Source organism: Oncorhynchus mykiss, chromosome 13 (assembly GCF_057628025.1).
Source record: "Oncorhynchus mykiss isolate SJ-2025 chromosome 13, ASM5762802v1, whole genome shotgun sequence".
In the NCBI taxonomy this organism is placed as follows: domain Eukaryota; kingdom Metazoa; phylum Chordata; class Actinopteri; order Salmoniformes; family Salmonidae; genus Oncorhynchus; species Oncorhynchus mykiss.
In genome coordinates, this window is record NC_143034.1 from 61,191,388 (window position 1) to 61,206,982 (window position 15,595).

General features: G+C 45.7%; 1 protein-coding gene across 3 annotated transcripts in view; it reads right to left on the minus strand.

Annotated features, from left to right (window-relative positions):
- The window catches only part of LOC110485216 (calcium channel, voltage-dependent, P/Q type, alpha 1A subunit, a), a 178,282-nt gene that overhangs the window by 33,077 nt on the left and 129,610 nt on the right, over window positions 1-15,595 (minus strand). Inside the window, exons 35-41 of one of the 3 annotated variants that reach the window (XM_090197048.1) lie at window positions 11,290-11,355; window positions 11,021-11,118; window positions 10,758-10,908; window positions 9,394-9,521; window positions 7,668-7,764; window positions 2,075-2,180; window positions 1,281-1,388 (exon numbers count right to left, since the gene is read on the minus strand). In XM_090197048.1, the coding sequence (XP_090053174.1) occupies window positions 1,281-1,388; window positions 2,075-2,180; window positions 7,668-7,764; window positions 9,394-9,521; window positions 10,758-10,908; window positions 11,021-11,118; window positions 11,290-11,355 (754 nt within the window). Of the gene's footprint in view, window positions 1-1,280; window positions 1,389-2,065; window positions 2,181-6,555; window positions 6,653-7,667; window positions 7,765-9,393; window positions 9,522-10,757; window positions 10,909-11,020; window positions 11,119-11,289; window positions 11,356-15,595 lie in introns of all 3 variants that reach the window. The other 2 variants (XM_090197047.1, XM_090197046.1) reach the window with 2 other exon arrangements.

Genomic DNA, 15,595 nt, shown 5'->3' on the forward strand with positions numbered 1-15,595 from the left:
GTTCTGAACTATAGTAGCACTGTATGAACTAAACCCTTGGAGTGTTCTGGCCTACAGTAGTACTGTATGAACTAAACCCCTGGAGTGTTCTGAACTATAGTAGCACTGTATGAACTAAACCCCTGGAGTGTTCTGACCTACAGTAGTACTGTATGAACTAAACCCCTGGAGTTTTCTGACCTACAGTAGCACCGTATGAACTAAACCCCTGGAGTGTTCTGACCTACAGTAGTACTGTATAAACTAAACCCCTGGAGTGTTCTGACCTACAGTAGTACTGTATGAACTAAACGCCTGGAGTGTTCTGACCTACAGTAGTACTGTATGAACTAAACCCCTGGAGTGTTCTGACCTACAGTAGCACTGTATGAACTAAACCCCTGGAGTGTTCTGACCTACAGTAGTACTGTATGAACTAAACCCCTGAAGTGTTCTGACCTACTGTAGTACTGTATGAACTAAACCCCTGGAGTGTTCTGACCTACAGTAGTACTGTATGAACTAAACCCCTGGAGTGTTCTGACCTACAGTAGTACTGTATAAACTAAACCCCTGGAGTGTTCTGACCTACAGTAGTACTGTATGAACTAAACCCCTGGAGTGTTCTGACCTACAGTAGCACTGTATGAACTAAATCCCTGGAGTGAAAAGACTACTATAGAGAGTTGGTCTATAGAGAGGCACCCCCTGATCTCAGGCACAGAGCTGGGCAGACAGCCTGCTGGTATTGGATCCGGTGGAGGCGTGATGTTGGGCCTACAGAACAGGCCTGGAATCAGTGGAATGGGCTGTTGGAAGTATTGCATTGGGACTTTAGGATGAGGCCTGCTGTGTACAGTTGTTAGGTTGGGTGGAGGTGTGATATGGGAAAAGAAAAGAGGTCTATATTGGTGTGTGGGGACTGGGGCTGGGGGATGGGGTACATGGCCTGCTGTAGGGAAATGGGGCTAGGGCTGGTGGAGGTGTATGGAGGCTGGAGATGGAGATCCCATATTAGGTGTGTCGTCTTCGAGGATTGGACTGGTGGGAATCATGGGATCCTGTGTGCGTGTGTTGGTATGTGTCTATGTGTAGATAATAAGTGTGTGTGTGTGTGTGTGTGTGTGTGTGTGTGTGTGTGTGTGTGTGTGTGTGTGTGTGTGTGTGTGTAGGGGGCTGTGCCTGCTGTATCAGAGGGTGCAGCAGTGAAGGAGACTGGTTGAGAGAAGCTGTCCTCAGGTGGCATGAAGAAGTAGACAGACACTGGCATCGCGTCGCGGTCCAAACACACTGCAACTTACACTTATGTGGCGTGACTAAGAGGTCCAGGGTCTTCTGGGAGAGATTGGGCCAAATCGCCATCATCTCTTTCCTCAGCTCCGCATCCATCTGGTGTTTGTCCACACCTCCTACACACACGCAATGACACACACACACAAGCAGGCACATGCACACACACACACGCACCAGTGTATACACACACATATAATAGCAACACACACACATAAACACACACATTCACATCAATACAAATACACAGCAGAGCCATAGAGGTGTAAGAATTGACGCACAGACATGAAAACACACACAAGCACGCAGACACAAGAGAATGTGTTTGTTAATAGAGGTGAGCTTTGACTCCCAGTTTAAATGTATAGTGTGGATGAGCCATGTAACACAGAGACATGGGCATTAAATGTCTGGCCATCTTCACTTTAATTGGGCCAACCAAATAAAGTGAGACTTAATTACATTGGAACTATGATTGTTATTTCATATAAGAACTCTATAAAGTCTACAAAAAGAGAACTGTAGCCTATTTGAAACCCTATTACACTGACAGTATGGCTGGTAGTACACATTACATTCTATTGGTTAATAAGAACCATACAAACTCTATAGAAAAAGAGCTGTACTTAGGACACCGTGGGAGAAGCAGAGGGGCCGCTGTAGGTCTCAGGGACAGCAGGGTACACACGATACACAACCACCTTACAGTAGCAGACTGCCCTGCTCTGTTCTAGGGAAGACAAGAAACAGGGGGAAGAGATGGTGAAAAGGCAAGCAGGAAAGAGGGGTTCCAAACCTTCCGTACCCTTGGCGATCTTGATGTCCAGCGCCGTGCGGATCAGGGCCATCAGGGTGGAGTTGAAGTGGACTGAGTTGTCGTCGGCGACCGGGAGGTCCATCCGCAGCAGCCTCTGTTGCAAAGAGACAATCGGGGGAAGGTGGGTGAGTAAAAAAGGCCCGCCCCCCAAGAAGTGGAGGTATAGGTGTGCTCTGAACCTCCAGGTGAGGAGAGAGGGAAAGGGGGTTGGGGAGAGGGGGGAGCTCTGTCATTTTTTGTAGCAGGTTCTATGAGTCTGTCTGTCAATCTGTACGTATGTCTATCAACTATACAATGTGTCATTGGCACTGCTATGCCAGTTATGGCAGCTGTTTGGCAGCTGAGTTGTTATTTGGTACTGTCAGTACCAAAAAGATGTAAACATTGATATTTCAGTCATTTGATCCATTCATGGCGGTGACAAATGATAGCATTATTTCTTTACAGCCTGTGAGAGCCAAAGGGTTAAAAAAGTTAACATTACACTACCACTACTGATTACTATGAGTTGGTTGGTTCCTCTTGTGGGTGTTACCTTGTAACAGTCCTTGTTGTGTTACTTAGGAGGACCTCACAGGTTCAGTAGTGTCACAGCATTATTTATGCCTTCTCTGATAGAGGTTGTAGGATGAAGTTAGACTCTGATCCAATGTCAGCTTTTTGCGTTTTCCCCTTGAATGGTTTAGTTCAGGATTATGGGATATTAATCTGATTCTAGATCAGTAAGAGAAGACAGCTGGCTGCCACTAACAGAGCTCCCCGTAGCGGATTGGAGATTCACAGAGTTCAACAGAGACCAGGCCATAAAGCGATAAACCAAAACTGAGGGACAGGGGGAGGGGAACGTCATCATTTTCATTTATTCTTTATCCACCTTCTGGTCTTGTCAATATAAGAGAAATGGACACGAGCCAACACACGCACACATGCACAGACAACACACACAGACAACGTGACGTTAGTGTGTGTGAGACAGGCTCGCAGTAACCGTTGTCACTGCGACATCCCAGACATGCAGCAAGACCATGCCAACAATTCCGCTCCGCTCCCCCAAAACCCTGTGACACATACCCCATCCTCCCCTGTCCCCCCCATGCAACATGCAGTGCACACACATATTGCTTCACAGGACAAGCAGCGGCACAGCCGTACACAGAAAGCATCCTCTGTGTGGTCTAATAATACAATAATGTTTATCTGTTTTGGTTTAGTAGTGGTGACATCATTGAAACTACATGTGCTAAATCTATAGGAGATATTAAATGAAGGGCTGTTGTTGTCATACAGAGACAATCTCTCAATGAATAATGGGTGCAGGGCCAGACAGAGTTAATAGGTGAGCGTGAGAACAGAATTCAGCCGATCAAGGTAATCTAAGAAAATCAAGATGGCCGCTGCGGCAGCCATTTTTTTAAAGGTAAGATCGTCTGAGGTTTTAGGTTAGGCTGCCTTAGGCCTGAGGAGGGCTATACAATAAGTATTAGGGGGTGGGGAAAAATACATCTCGTTATCCGAAAATAATTGAAAAGAGAGAGGGGGGTTGGTTGTGAATTGCATTTTAGAGACCGTTTTCAAAGCAAAAGAAGGGAGAAGTTGGAGGTTGAGAAGAGGTTGGAGGATGAGAGAGAAAAAAGACATCAGAGATATAAACAGCGAGTGATAAGAAAAAGAGGTTGAAAGTGATAGAATAAAAGAAAGATCTACCACCACACAAGCTGGTCGAGTCTGTAACACAGCATCCTGCCTGAAGACTACTGTCTGTCTCTACAGAACAGAGGAGAGTGGGGGTGAGAATTTAACACTACACATACAGGGGACATTATTCTGTGGGTCAGAGGCGAAGGTCAAGTGTGAGGGTTTTGACCTCTCTCATTGGGCCGGTAAGTAGTGATGGTGGGTGGGGGATAGGGGACAGGTGAAGGGCAAGAAGGGGAGTCTGTGGGTTTTTAATGTCAAACTAAGGTCATCACCTAGAGATGACAGTTTACACAGGGAAAGGGGAGAGAGGTATTTTCAAAGACTGGACTGCTATGGTTACCCCCAGACACAGTAGATGGAGGTGGTGGGGGATGAAAGGTTAGAGGTCAAAGTCTGAAGGAGGGGTTATATTACAGGGGACACTTCAGGAGGGAGGCTGTTAGGACTGAGGGACAAAATGGAGGGAGGAGAAGAAGGGAGAGAAAAGAGAGGATAAAGCAGAGAGATGGGGCAGGGAGAGGAGAGATGAGCTGAGCTGATAGGAATGAATGAACAGAGGACAGAAAGACAGAGAGATGCAGATATGCAGAGAGAGAGAGATGGAGGCAGGGAGAGGAGAGATGAGCTGAGCTGATAGGAATGAATGAACAGAGGACAGAAAGACAGAGAGATGCAGATATGCAGAGAGAGAGAGAGGGGCAGGGAGAAATATAAGGAGAAATAGAAAGATAGAGAAATGGCAAAGTGAAGAATAGAAAGAGAGAGAGAGATGCGGAGAGAGGGATGCTAGAGATCGAGGTAGAGGTAAGAATTAGCAGAGATGCAGGTAGGGAGAGCAGCTGGGAGCATAAGGAGGGTTTGAGGGACAGTAAGTTCTGGCAGTAGAGAGATCTTCTGTGCCTACAGACTGTTCTGCTAGCTGCCCCTGAGGCTCACAGCGATCTGCCTATGAAGGGACACGTGTGTGTCATAAGGGTGTCATAATGTGTCGTAATGGTGTCATAATGTGTTGTAAGGTTTATAATAGGGGGTATGAGGTTATATTAGAGCAGTGGTCACTACCATCCCTGGTCTGAGAGAGAGGGTGTGTAGGACAGGTTTCTGTCCTTGATTCTGTTGGTCAGCTAATCAGCAAGACCTTGATTAGTTGAATCAGAGAACTGTTAGTTCTCCAGAACCAGGGTTGGTGACAACCAAACGAGTTGGGTATATGAGTGTGTGTTAGAATATCTGAAGGATTTCACAGGTATATAAGGGTATTTAACGGGCATGAGTGTGAGTCGGTGTGTGTGTGACTGTGTATGACAGTGTGTGAGAGAGGTAATGGCAGTGCCCGTGTGGTGGTGGGGGTGAAGGGGCAGGCATGCGAGTGGCAGGTTAGGAGGAGGGGAGGAGACAGCATGTGAAGAGGAGGGGACTGGAAACAGAGTAGAACTGCATTGACAGAAGAACGGGGACGTGTGGAACCTGAAGATTTTACTACAGGGCCCAAGAGATTCTACTACAAAAAAGAGGCTAGACGTTATTTTGTGGCAATGATAACAGTTAACTGGTTAGCAAACTACACAACCAACTAGATAGACAACAAACTATATTCAGCTCTCTGTCCTCTACCCAGAAAATACATCCTGATTTGTATATGTTGGACTACTGTACAAGTAAAGACAGAGACCTGCTCCTCTGTGTGTGTGTGTGTGTGTGTGTGTGTGTGTGTGTGTGTGTGTGTGTGTGTGTGTGTGTGTGTGTGTGTGTGTGTGTGTGTGTGTGTGTGTGTGTGGGTGTGTGTGTGTGTGTGTGTGTGTGTGTGTGTGTGTGTGTGTGTGTGTGTGCCTGTGTGTGTCTGTGTGTGTGTGTGTGTGTGTGTGTGTGTGTGTGTGTGTGTGTGTGTGTGTGTGTGTGTGTGCCTGTATGTGTCTCTGTGTGTGTGTGTGTGTGTGTGTGTGTGTGTGTGTGTGTGTGTGTGTGTGTGTGTGTGTGTGTGTGTGTGTGTGTGTGCCTGTGTGTGTGTGTGTGCCTGTGTGTGTGTTTGCAGTAGCGCCATCCACAGGACGGAGAGACTCAGAGGACAGAAGTCTTACGGACCTTCCAAGCCCGGCTGCACACGCATACTGGTGTGTGTGTATGTATGTGTTTTTGTCTGTGCATGTGTGTTTAGCTGTGTGTATACACTATTTTGCCAGCTTGGCCAAACATTCATATATATTTTTGTATAAATAGATATGTTTAATATTTTTCCACTAGTATACATTAAAGAGGTCACTCTAATGTACACACCTGTTTAGAGTCAATATGGAAGTTTGAGACCCCCGAAGAGTACTTTAGCCAAAGCTCCTATAGTTACCACAGCTGATTTGATGTATTCTATTCCACTATGCACTCTACTCAGATTCTTGTAAAGCTTTGACTGGCAAAAACAACGTGTGGGTGTTTGTGTTTGATAATATGTGTGTTTAGAGGTGTGTGTGTGTTTCCGTCAGTATACACGGTGCAAAAGAGCTGAGAAGTTCCCTCCATTCACCCCTTCCTGTGGATAAACCTGTCTGGCCTTTGTCCCTTGACCCTAACCCCCCCGCCCCCCGCCCCTACCCTCCTCCCCATTCCCCACAACGACATCAGCACTCCCCTTCATCAAATAACAAAAGAGAAGAAGAAAATGGAGATAAAGCAAAATATCAGAAACAAAATGTATAGAGAAGAATACACCAACACTACGGATACACAGTAAAGCGGAGGAAGAGGCACTAAGCCCCCTGGTTCTAGGGGGTCCTGACCTTGTAGGCCACCCGTGCCGGGCACCTGTTCCCCAGGCCTAGCGGAGGGCTCATATGCCTGAGCATGTCATACATATCCCTGCAACTGATCCTGCCACTGCATGTCAGCGCAGCACAGCCACCGCCCCCCACAGCCACAGCCAGAACAGCCACAGCCAACCACAGCCAACCAGAGAGAGAGCAGAGAGAATAAGAGAAGAGAGTAGGGGTGGGAGAAGGGTAGAGAGAGAAGGAGAAGAGGGAGGGAGAGAGAGCAAGAGAGAGCAAGGGAGAGAGAGAGAGGGGGAGAAAGAGAGAGTGAGGGAAGAGAGAGAAGAGGGGGACACAGATAGAAAGAGAGATAGAGAATGAGAGCGAAAGAGAGACCAAAGCAAAAAGTAGAGAGGAGAAAAAAGAAACAAAAACAAAGTTATTTGGCTGGTTTGAGAGCGAGAGACGCAGTGAGGCTGTCTAGAACTGGTCTGAGCGGGCGGGGTGAGGGGGGGTAGAACTGGTCTGAGCGGGCGGGGGTGTATATCTTGTAGAAGATAAGAGGGGGGTATAGGGACGAGGAGGAGCGGAGTTGAGTAGAGTTGGAGACTTTTAGTAGAAGTAAAATATAGTTCTATGCAAGTGGGAAGGGAGGGATTGCATAGAAGAGCAGAGGACTTCAGAGGCAAGCACTGAGCTCCACTGCTGGGACTGGGCAATACCATGATGAGGGTGGGGTGTCAATGCAGTTTCTGTCCTCCCCCCCAAGAACAATGCAATGCTACAGATCCCACAGTGTGTCTAGCACCGCACCTAGCCGTGGTTCAACAGCAAGCAAAACAACAGAAAGAAAAATGACCAAAGGGGAACAATCAGAATTCTTTTTTTTCTTCACAATCAAACTCTTAAAAGTGTTTTATTTATTTTTCATTTCAGTGGTGCACAACGTCATGCTCGTCTGGGTGTCTGCATTGTCCTACACATTCTCCTTTCAGATCAGAATGCAAGTAGAAATGGGCAAAATAAAGAAGAAGAGAGAAAGTATAACAAAAATGAAATCCAATCAGATCAGATAAGCGACACTCATTCCATTCTTGGATGCTGTAGCAGGTGTGGTTGAGGATTTGTAGTGGAAGTCAAACCTTGCAGGCCACTCTATGGGGGCATTTCTTTCCTAAGCCAAGAGGCGGGTCGATAACTCGCAATAAACTGTACATATCCTTATAATGAATGCGACCGCTGCAAAAAGAACAGGAGGAGTTAGAACAAACGTGGAGGACAGATACGACAAGAGAGAACAATGGGAAGAAAGAAGAGCACAAGATTGACAAGAAACAAGATATCATAACAGCAAAATTACTGTACGGTGTACACACACATACTACACACACACACACACACACACACACACATTGTTGTTGCCCGTCACCCATTTGAGCTGTAGTGCTTTTCTTCTGCAATGACACTGCAGTCTTTCCCTGTTCCTACCATTGTCTCAGCCTATCCCTTCTCTGTTTAACCACTTCCTGTCTATTATCGTTCCTGTTTTCCTAATACAACCCATCCCCCGTCTCTCTCAATTCCTCTTCCTAATAGAACCCATCCACGTCTCTCTCAATTCCTCTTCCTAATAGAAACCATCCCCTGTCTCTCTCAATTCCTCTTCCTAATAGAACCCATCCCCGTCTCTCTCAATTCCTCTTCCTAATAGAACCCATCCCCCGTCTCTCTCAATTCCTCTTCCTAATAGAACCCATCCATATGTCTATCTCTCAATTACTCTTCCTAATAGAACCCATCCCCATGTCTCTCTCTCAATTCCTATTCCTAATAGAACCCATCCCCATCTCTCTCTCATTCCCCTCGTTCATTCCCTTCCCCCTCTCTGCCAGCAGTGGTGTGTGCCAGTAATTGGTTGTGTGTGGAGTATAATTAAGGAATAGCTCATTAACTAGAAATGCATGTGAATGCTAAATGGCCTAATGTGTAATAGCCACTTGTCACACAGATTTTCTGTTCCCCCCTCCCTCCTTCCCTCCCTACCTCCCTCCTTCCCTCCCTTGCTTCTTTCCAGAAAATTCTCCTTGTTTTCTTCCATGCCTGTCTTTATCTCAATTCACCATGTTACCAAAACCTTTTAATTCTGATTATTTTGATATTCCTACCCATCTCAGTCGTTCTCATTCTCTCTCTCAATGTCCATTCCCCCACTACTGTCTCTACCACCTTCCCTCAATCTCTCTCCCTCCTCCTCTTCTCTTCTTCTCTCCCTCTACATTGCAGACTACAGGACAGCAGAAGGATAACAGGCACTGGAATACAGATACTAGGAAACTTAGCGTGTTTCAGGTTCCACTGGGGTTGAATATACAGTACAGTAAAGGGGAGGTTTGTTGCCACAGTAAGTTTTGGCAGTATGCAGATTCCAGAGGGGGTGAAGGTGGGGTGGGTGTCTGAACCACACACAGAGAGGGAGAGGGCACAGGGAGGGAGAGATAACTGGATCACTGAGAAGGTTACTGCTCAGATCCATGATCCCACCTACAGCTGCTGTCTTGTGTGGGTTCTTTAGACTGATTTGGGATCAGTTCAACTACAGGAGACTTGGCCTTTATATCCTTTATGACTCTTGTCCTTTATAACTATGGAGTAATTTACTTCATGGTTACTGTACAGCTCCCAGACTCCCACTCTTTTCATCTGATGCTCCCAAAGACTGGACTGGCTAATGAGATCTAGTGCCAGGGTTGATCTAGTGCCAGGGTTGTGTGTGTGTGTGTGTGTGTGTGTGTGTGTGTGTGTGTGTGTGTGTGTGTGTGTGTGTGTGTGTGTGTGTTTCTATGTGATGTGTTCATGTGTGTCACTCACCAAGCTGCTTGGTCATATTCAGCCCATATCCTGACATACTCGTCTAGATGATGTGGGCCGAGGATGGAGGAGTCTCTGGTCAGGTACTCAAAGTTGTCCATGATGACAGCCACGAACAGATTCAGCATCTAAAAACACAAACAGTCACATTATTACACAGTATTATGTCAGCCAAGCAAGTGTGCACTTATAACAGACTAGGGTTGCAAAATAAATTCCCTGGTTTTTGGGAAATCCTGCGCTGTAAACCTCAAGGCATTTTTAACTCAAATACTTCTAATAAGTTGTACCCTAAATCAATAAAAAGCAATTATTACTTAACATGTTTATGTGGTACTGACTCAAAAGTAAATGAGAAGTCACACCAACTAAATGTTTTAAAAATATATTTTCCCTAGCATGCTCTACTGCAGTTAGATTTTTTGGAATTGTTTTTAATGTCTGTGTTTTTGCATGTACATTGAGTGATTGATTGATTAAATGTTATGCTACAATGTATGTTTCTAATCCAATCACTTCATTTTTGCACTTGTTACTGAAATGGTTGTTCCAGTTTAAATGGCTTAGATCGTTTTTTCCCACTGTTCTTAACCCTGGCAGTCAATATGAATGCAGGTTGTGGGTGAATACAGATTTCAACTGTTGGATAGTCTAACGCTGACTAAATCCCAATAGGAATTACACATCACTTTGCAAGCCAGCATAATGTGATTTACAGTTAGGGTTGCAAAATTCTGGTAAATTTCCCAGGATTACTGGAAACCTTTTGGGGAATGTTTGTGGAATTTTGCAAACCTATTTGCATGACTGATGTGGCCTGTAAACTAAGAGTTTCGGGCCACTGTATAAGGCCTTATGATACATGTAATGGTTCAATAATAGTCATACAATTTGCCTAGGAACTCTCTTGGTGAAGACCAAAGGCTTGAAAAATAACGAATTCAACAACCATGTCTCTGTCATTAACAAATACAGTCATGGTTGGTAACTCTACAATTCAATCGAAAAGGCAAGGCACACTGGGAAATTATTGGAGGCATGGCTTAGTGGGAGCGTTACATTTAAGAATACCTTACAAAAAAAAATCTATTTGTATTACACATATGAAGGTAGTACTGCTAACTTCAGCTATTTAAGTTTCTTAACTTTTTTAGTTAATTGGTTTCCTCAAAATGTTTGAGTAGCCAGAACCTATCCGGTTTTGCAGTGTGGTTGGACTATTCTGGATTTCCTGCTTATTCCCTCCTGATTCCGGGAATCCTCCGACTAGGATTTAGGGAATTTTGCAATCCTATAACCGACACTAAGGGGGAAAATATGACTAAAAGGGGAATAGAGAAAGACAGACAGCTAGTGCTTCTCACCAGGAAAGAGCAGAAGAAGATGAAGGACACAAAGTAGAGGTAGGCAAACTGGCTGCCACACTCTGGTTCAGTGTTCCCTGCCAGAGGATCACAGAGCTTCCCTCCAAGACACGACAGCATGATGTCATGCCACGCCTCGCCTGTGGCACTCCTATACAAATACACACCCGTTGGAGACACACGTATGCATGTACTGTACACACAGGCACGCACAAATGTAAACATGCACGCACACACACACACACACACACACACACACACACCTGAAGAGCAGCATGAGAGCTTGGAAGAAAGTCCTGAAGTTGTTGTGTTCGTTGATGGCGCTCCCTTCCTCCTCCTCCATCCCTATGTTCCCAAACAGCTGACAAAACAACAGTGTCAGCATCCTAGGTAATATGGGAGAATGCACAACCTCACACACGTCCCTATGGCAGGCAAGTGTCACTTTCCCTGGATGCTTTTTATAAAGTTCATGTTGATCTGTAAAAATGACCATTCATTTTGACTTGTTTTTCTTCGTGTCTCTACTCACCTGCATCCCGATGATGGCATAGATGAAGAACAGCATGCCGATAAGCAGGCACACGTACGGCAGCGCCTAAACAGACATAAAGAGCTGGAGTACCATTCAATGTGTGTGTGTATATATTCTGTCATCGGTCCCCACAATGATGCTAAGTGGGTTTTGTGCAGAGGTGGGACTAAGTCACTATTATTCGAGTCATGAGCAAGTCTCAAGTGCCAAGTTCCATGTCTTCAGTCGAGTCCCAGAAAGAACAGGTCGAGTCTCGGGTCCAGTCCAAGTCGTGCATTCTAAGGGAAAGTCGAGTCAAGTCACAAGTCAAGTAAACAAATCTATACATGCAATGACTTGTTCCAACTACAAATCCTGGCCTTGGGACTATAAGGTTCTATCTGACATGTCAGAAATGAGTTAGCCACGTATAATAGATCTTTAGATGATTCTTCATATGTCTGTAAAGTTATATTTTTGAAAAAGTACATTAAGTGGAAACATGTAAACTATACAATTCTGTGAGGTCACATCAGTGATGACAGTTATTTGTCTAATGATCATAATGTATGTCTTAATGTATTTGATGTGTTCTGACTATTTTGGTAATATACTAATTCTATCATTTACAGTGCCTTGCGAAAGTATTCGGCCCCCTTGAACTTTGCGACCTTTTGCCACATTTCAGGCTTCAAACATAAAGATATAAAACTGTATTTTTTTGTGAAGAATCAACAACAAGTGGGACACAATCATGAAGTGGAACGACATTTATTGGATATTTCAAACTTTTTTAACAAATCAAAAACTGAAAAATTGGGCGTGCAAAATTATTCAGCCCCCTTAAGTTAATACTTTGTAGCGTCACCTTTTGCTGCGATTACAGCTGTAAGTCGCTTGGGGTATGTCTCTATTGGTTTTGCACATCGAGAGACTGAATTTGTTTCCCATTCCTCCTTGCAAAACAGCTCGAGCTCAGTGAGGTTGGATGGAGAGCATTTGTGAACAGCAGTTTTCAGTTCTTTCCACAGATTCTCGATTGGGTTCAGGTCTGGACTTTGACTTGGCCATTCTAACACCTGGATATGTTTATTTTTGAACCATTCCATTGTAGATTTTGCTTTATGTTTTGGATCATTGTCTTGTTGGAAGACAAATCTCCGTCCCAGTCTCAGGTCTTTTGCAGACTCCATCAGGTTTTCTTCCAGAATGGTCCTGTATTTGGCTCCATCCATCTTCCCATCAATTTTAACCATCTTCCCTGTCCCTGCTGAAGAAAAGCAGGCCCAAACCATGATGCTGCCACCACCATGTTTGACAGTGTGTTCAGGGTGATGAGCTGTGTTGCTTTTACGCCAAACATAACGTTTTGCATTGTTGCCAAAAAGTTCAATTTTGGTTTCATCTGACCAGAGCACCTTCTTCCACATGTTTGGTGTGTCTCCCAGGTGGCTTGTGGCAAACTTTAAACTACACTTTTTATGGATATCTTTAAGAAATGGCTTTCTTCTTGCCACTCTTCCATAAAGGCCAGATTTGTGCAATATACGACTGATTGTTGTCCTATGGACAGAGTCTCCCACCTCAGCTGTAGATCTCTGCAGTTCATCCAGAGTGATCATGGGCCTCTTGGCTGCATCTCTGATCAGTCTTCTCCTTGTATGAGCTGAAAGTTTAGAGGGACGGCCAGGTCTTGGTAGATTTGCAGTGGTCTGATACTCCTTCCATTTCAATATTATCACTTGCACAGTGCTCCTTGGGATGTTTAAAGCTTGGGAAATCTTTTTATATCCAAATCCGGCTTTAAACTTCTTCACAACAGTATCTCGGACCTGCCTGGTGTGTTCCTTGTTCTTCATGATGCTCTCTGCGCTTTTAACGGACCTCTGAGACTATCACAGTGCAGGTGCGTTTATACGGAGACTTGATTACACACAGGTGGATTGTATTTATCATCATTAGTCATTTAGGTCAACATTGGATCATTCAGAGATCCTCACTGAACTTCTGGAGAGAGTTTGCTGCACTGAAAGTAAAGGGGCTGAATAATTTTGCACGCCCAATTTTTCAGTTTTTGATTTGTTAAAAAAGTTTGAAATATCCGTTCCACTTCATGATTGTGTCCCACTTGTTGATTCTTCACAAAAAAATACAGTTTTATATCTTTATGTTTGAAGCATGAAATGTGGCAGAAGGTCGCAAAGTTCAAGGGGGCCGAATACTTTCGCAAGGCACTGTATGTATTCAAATAGCTACAGTCGTAAGAACTGAATATGTCTAATTTAGAAGTGTCTAATAGAACCATATGGCTGAACATACATTAACATTTCTGAACCATAAGCTTATCTTCTAATGCACACCCCTAAAAAGAACTCACTAGAAAACACTTTGGATGGAGCGATGTATGAGAGTCGGGAATCAAGTTCAGGGAGTGAATACATTTAATTAATAAATGAACAAAACAAGAAACAAACCATGCACAGACATGAAACGGGAACACGTGACATAAAGACGACTGGGGAAGGAACCAAACGGAGTGACATAAAGACGACTGGGGAAGGAACCAAACGGAGTGACATAATGACGACTGGGGAAGGAACCCAACGGAGTGACATAAAGACGACTGGGGAAGGAACCAAACGGAGTGACATAAAGACGACTGGGGAAGAAACCAAACGGAGTGACAAAGACGACTGGGGAAGGAACCAAACGGAGTGACATAAAGACGACTGGGGAAGGAACCAAACGGAGTGACATAAAGACGACTGGGGAAGGAACCAAACGGAGTGACATAAAGACGACTGGGGAAGGAACCAAACGGAGTGACATAAAGACGACTGGGGAAGGAACCAAACGGAGTGACATAAAGACGACTGGGGAAGGAACCAAACGGAGTGACATAAAGAGCAGGTAGTCAAGGAGGTGATGGAGTCCAGGTGAGTGTCATTATGCGCGTGACGCTAAAGAGCAGCCTGGTGACCTAGAGGCCGGCGGGGGAGCACGTGACAGTACCCCCTCCTCGACGTGCGGCTCCAGCCGCAGGACGCCGACCAAGATAACGACCCCGGGATCAGGAGCGGACTGGTCACCTCTGCCAAGGCGCGGGAACCTATCAATCCGGCTGAGGCGTGGGAGCATGACGACCTAGAGTGCCGGAGAGAGAGCATACGTGACAGTACCTCCTCCCCGGTGCGTTCGGCTCCAGCCGCAGGACGCCAACCACAGGGACAATCCCGGGGATCCAGAGCGGACAGGTTGCCTCCGCTGAGGAGCAGAAACCTGACAAACCGGCTGAGGAGTGAACCTGATGAGCCGGCTGAGATCTCCCCGGTTGCCTCGGCCGAGGCACTGGAACCTGTTCACCTCGCTTCGGCATGGGAACCTATCAAACCTGCTGAGGCATGGAAGCCTACAAGCCGGCTGAGGCATGGAAGCCTACAAACCGGCTGAGGCATGGAAGCCTATCAAACCCGCTGAGGCATGGAAGCCTACAAACCGGCTGAGGCATGGAAGCCTACAAACCGGCTGAGGCATGGAAGCCTATCAAACCCGCTGAGGCATGGAAGCCTACAAACCGGCTGAGGCATGGAAGCCTACAAACCGGCTGAGGCATGGAAGCCTATCAAACCCGCTGAGGCATGGAAGCCTATCAAACCGGCTGAGGCATGGAAGCCTACAAACTGGCTGAGGCATGGGAGCCTATCAAACCCGCTGAGGCATGGACGCCTACAAACCGGCTGAGGCATGGAAGCCTACAAACTGGCTGAGGCATGGAAGCCTACAAACCGGCTGAGGCATGGAAGCCTACAAACCCGCTGAGGCATGGAAGCCTACAAACCCGCTGAGGCATGGAAGCCTACAAACCCGCTGAGGCCTCCCAGGTAGCTCCGGCTCCAACACCAGGACTCGACATCACCACCAACACAAAAATAAACAAACAAAAAAACACTCCCTGATGCTTCCCCTTGACGAGTCGTCCTTCTGTAACGATGTACGCTGAGTCGGGAAGAAAGTTCAGGGAGTGAATTTTTTAATAAATACATTTAAAAAACAAGAAACCCAAACAGCGCACCGACACGAAACAGAAACAATGACGACTCGGGAAGAGACCAAAGGGAGTGACTTATATAGAGCAGGTAATCAAGGAGGTGATAGAGTCCAGGTGAGTGTCATTATGCGCCTAATGCTGGTGACTGGTGTGCGCCCTAACGAGCAGCCTGGTGACCTAGAGGCCGGAGAGGGAGCTCAAGTGACATCTGAGATCTGGGATGTAAAAACTGATGCTCAATATCTCAGAACTTTGTTAAGTGCAGATAGAGCCTTA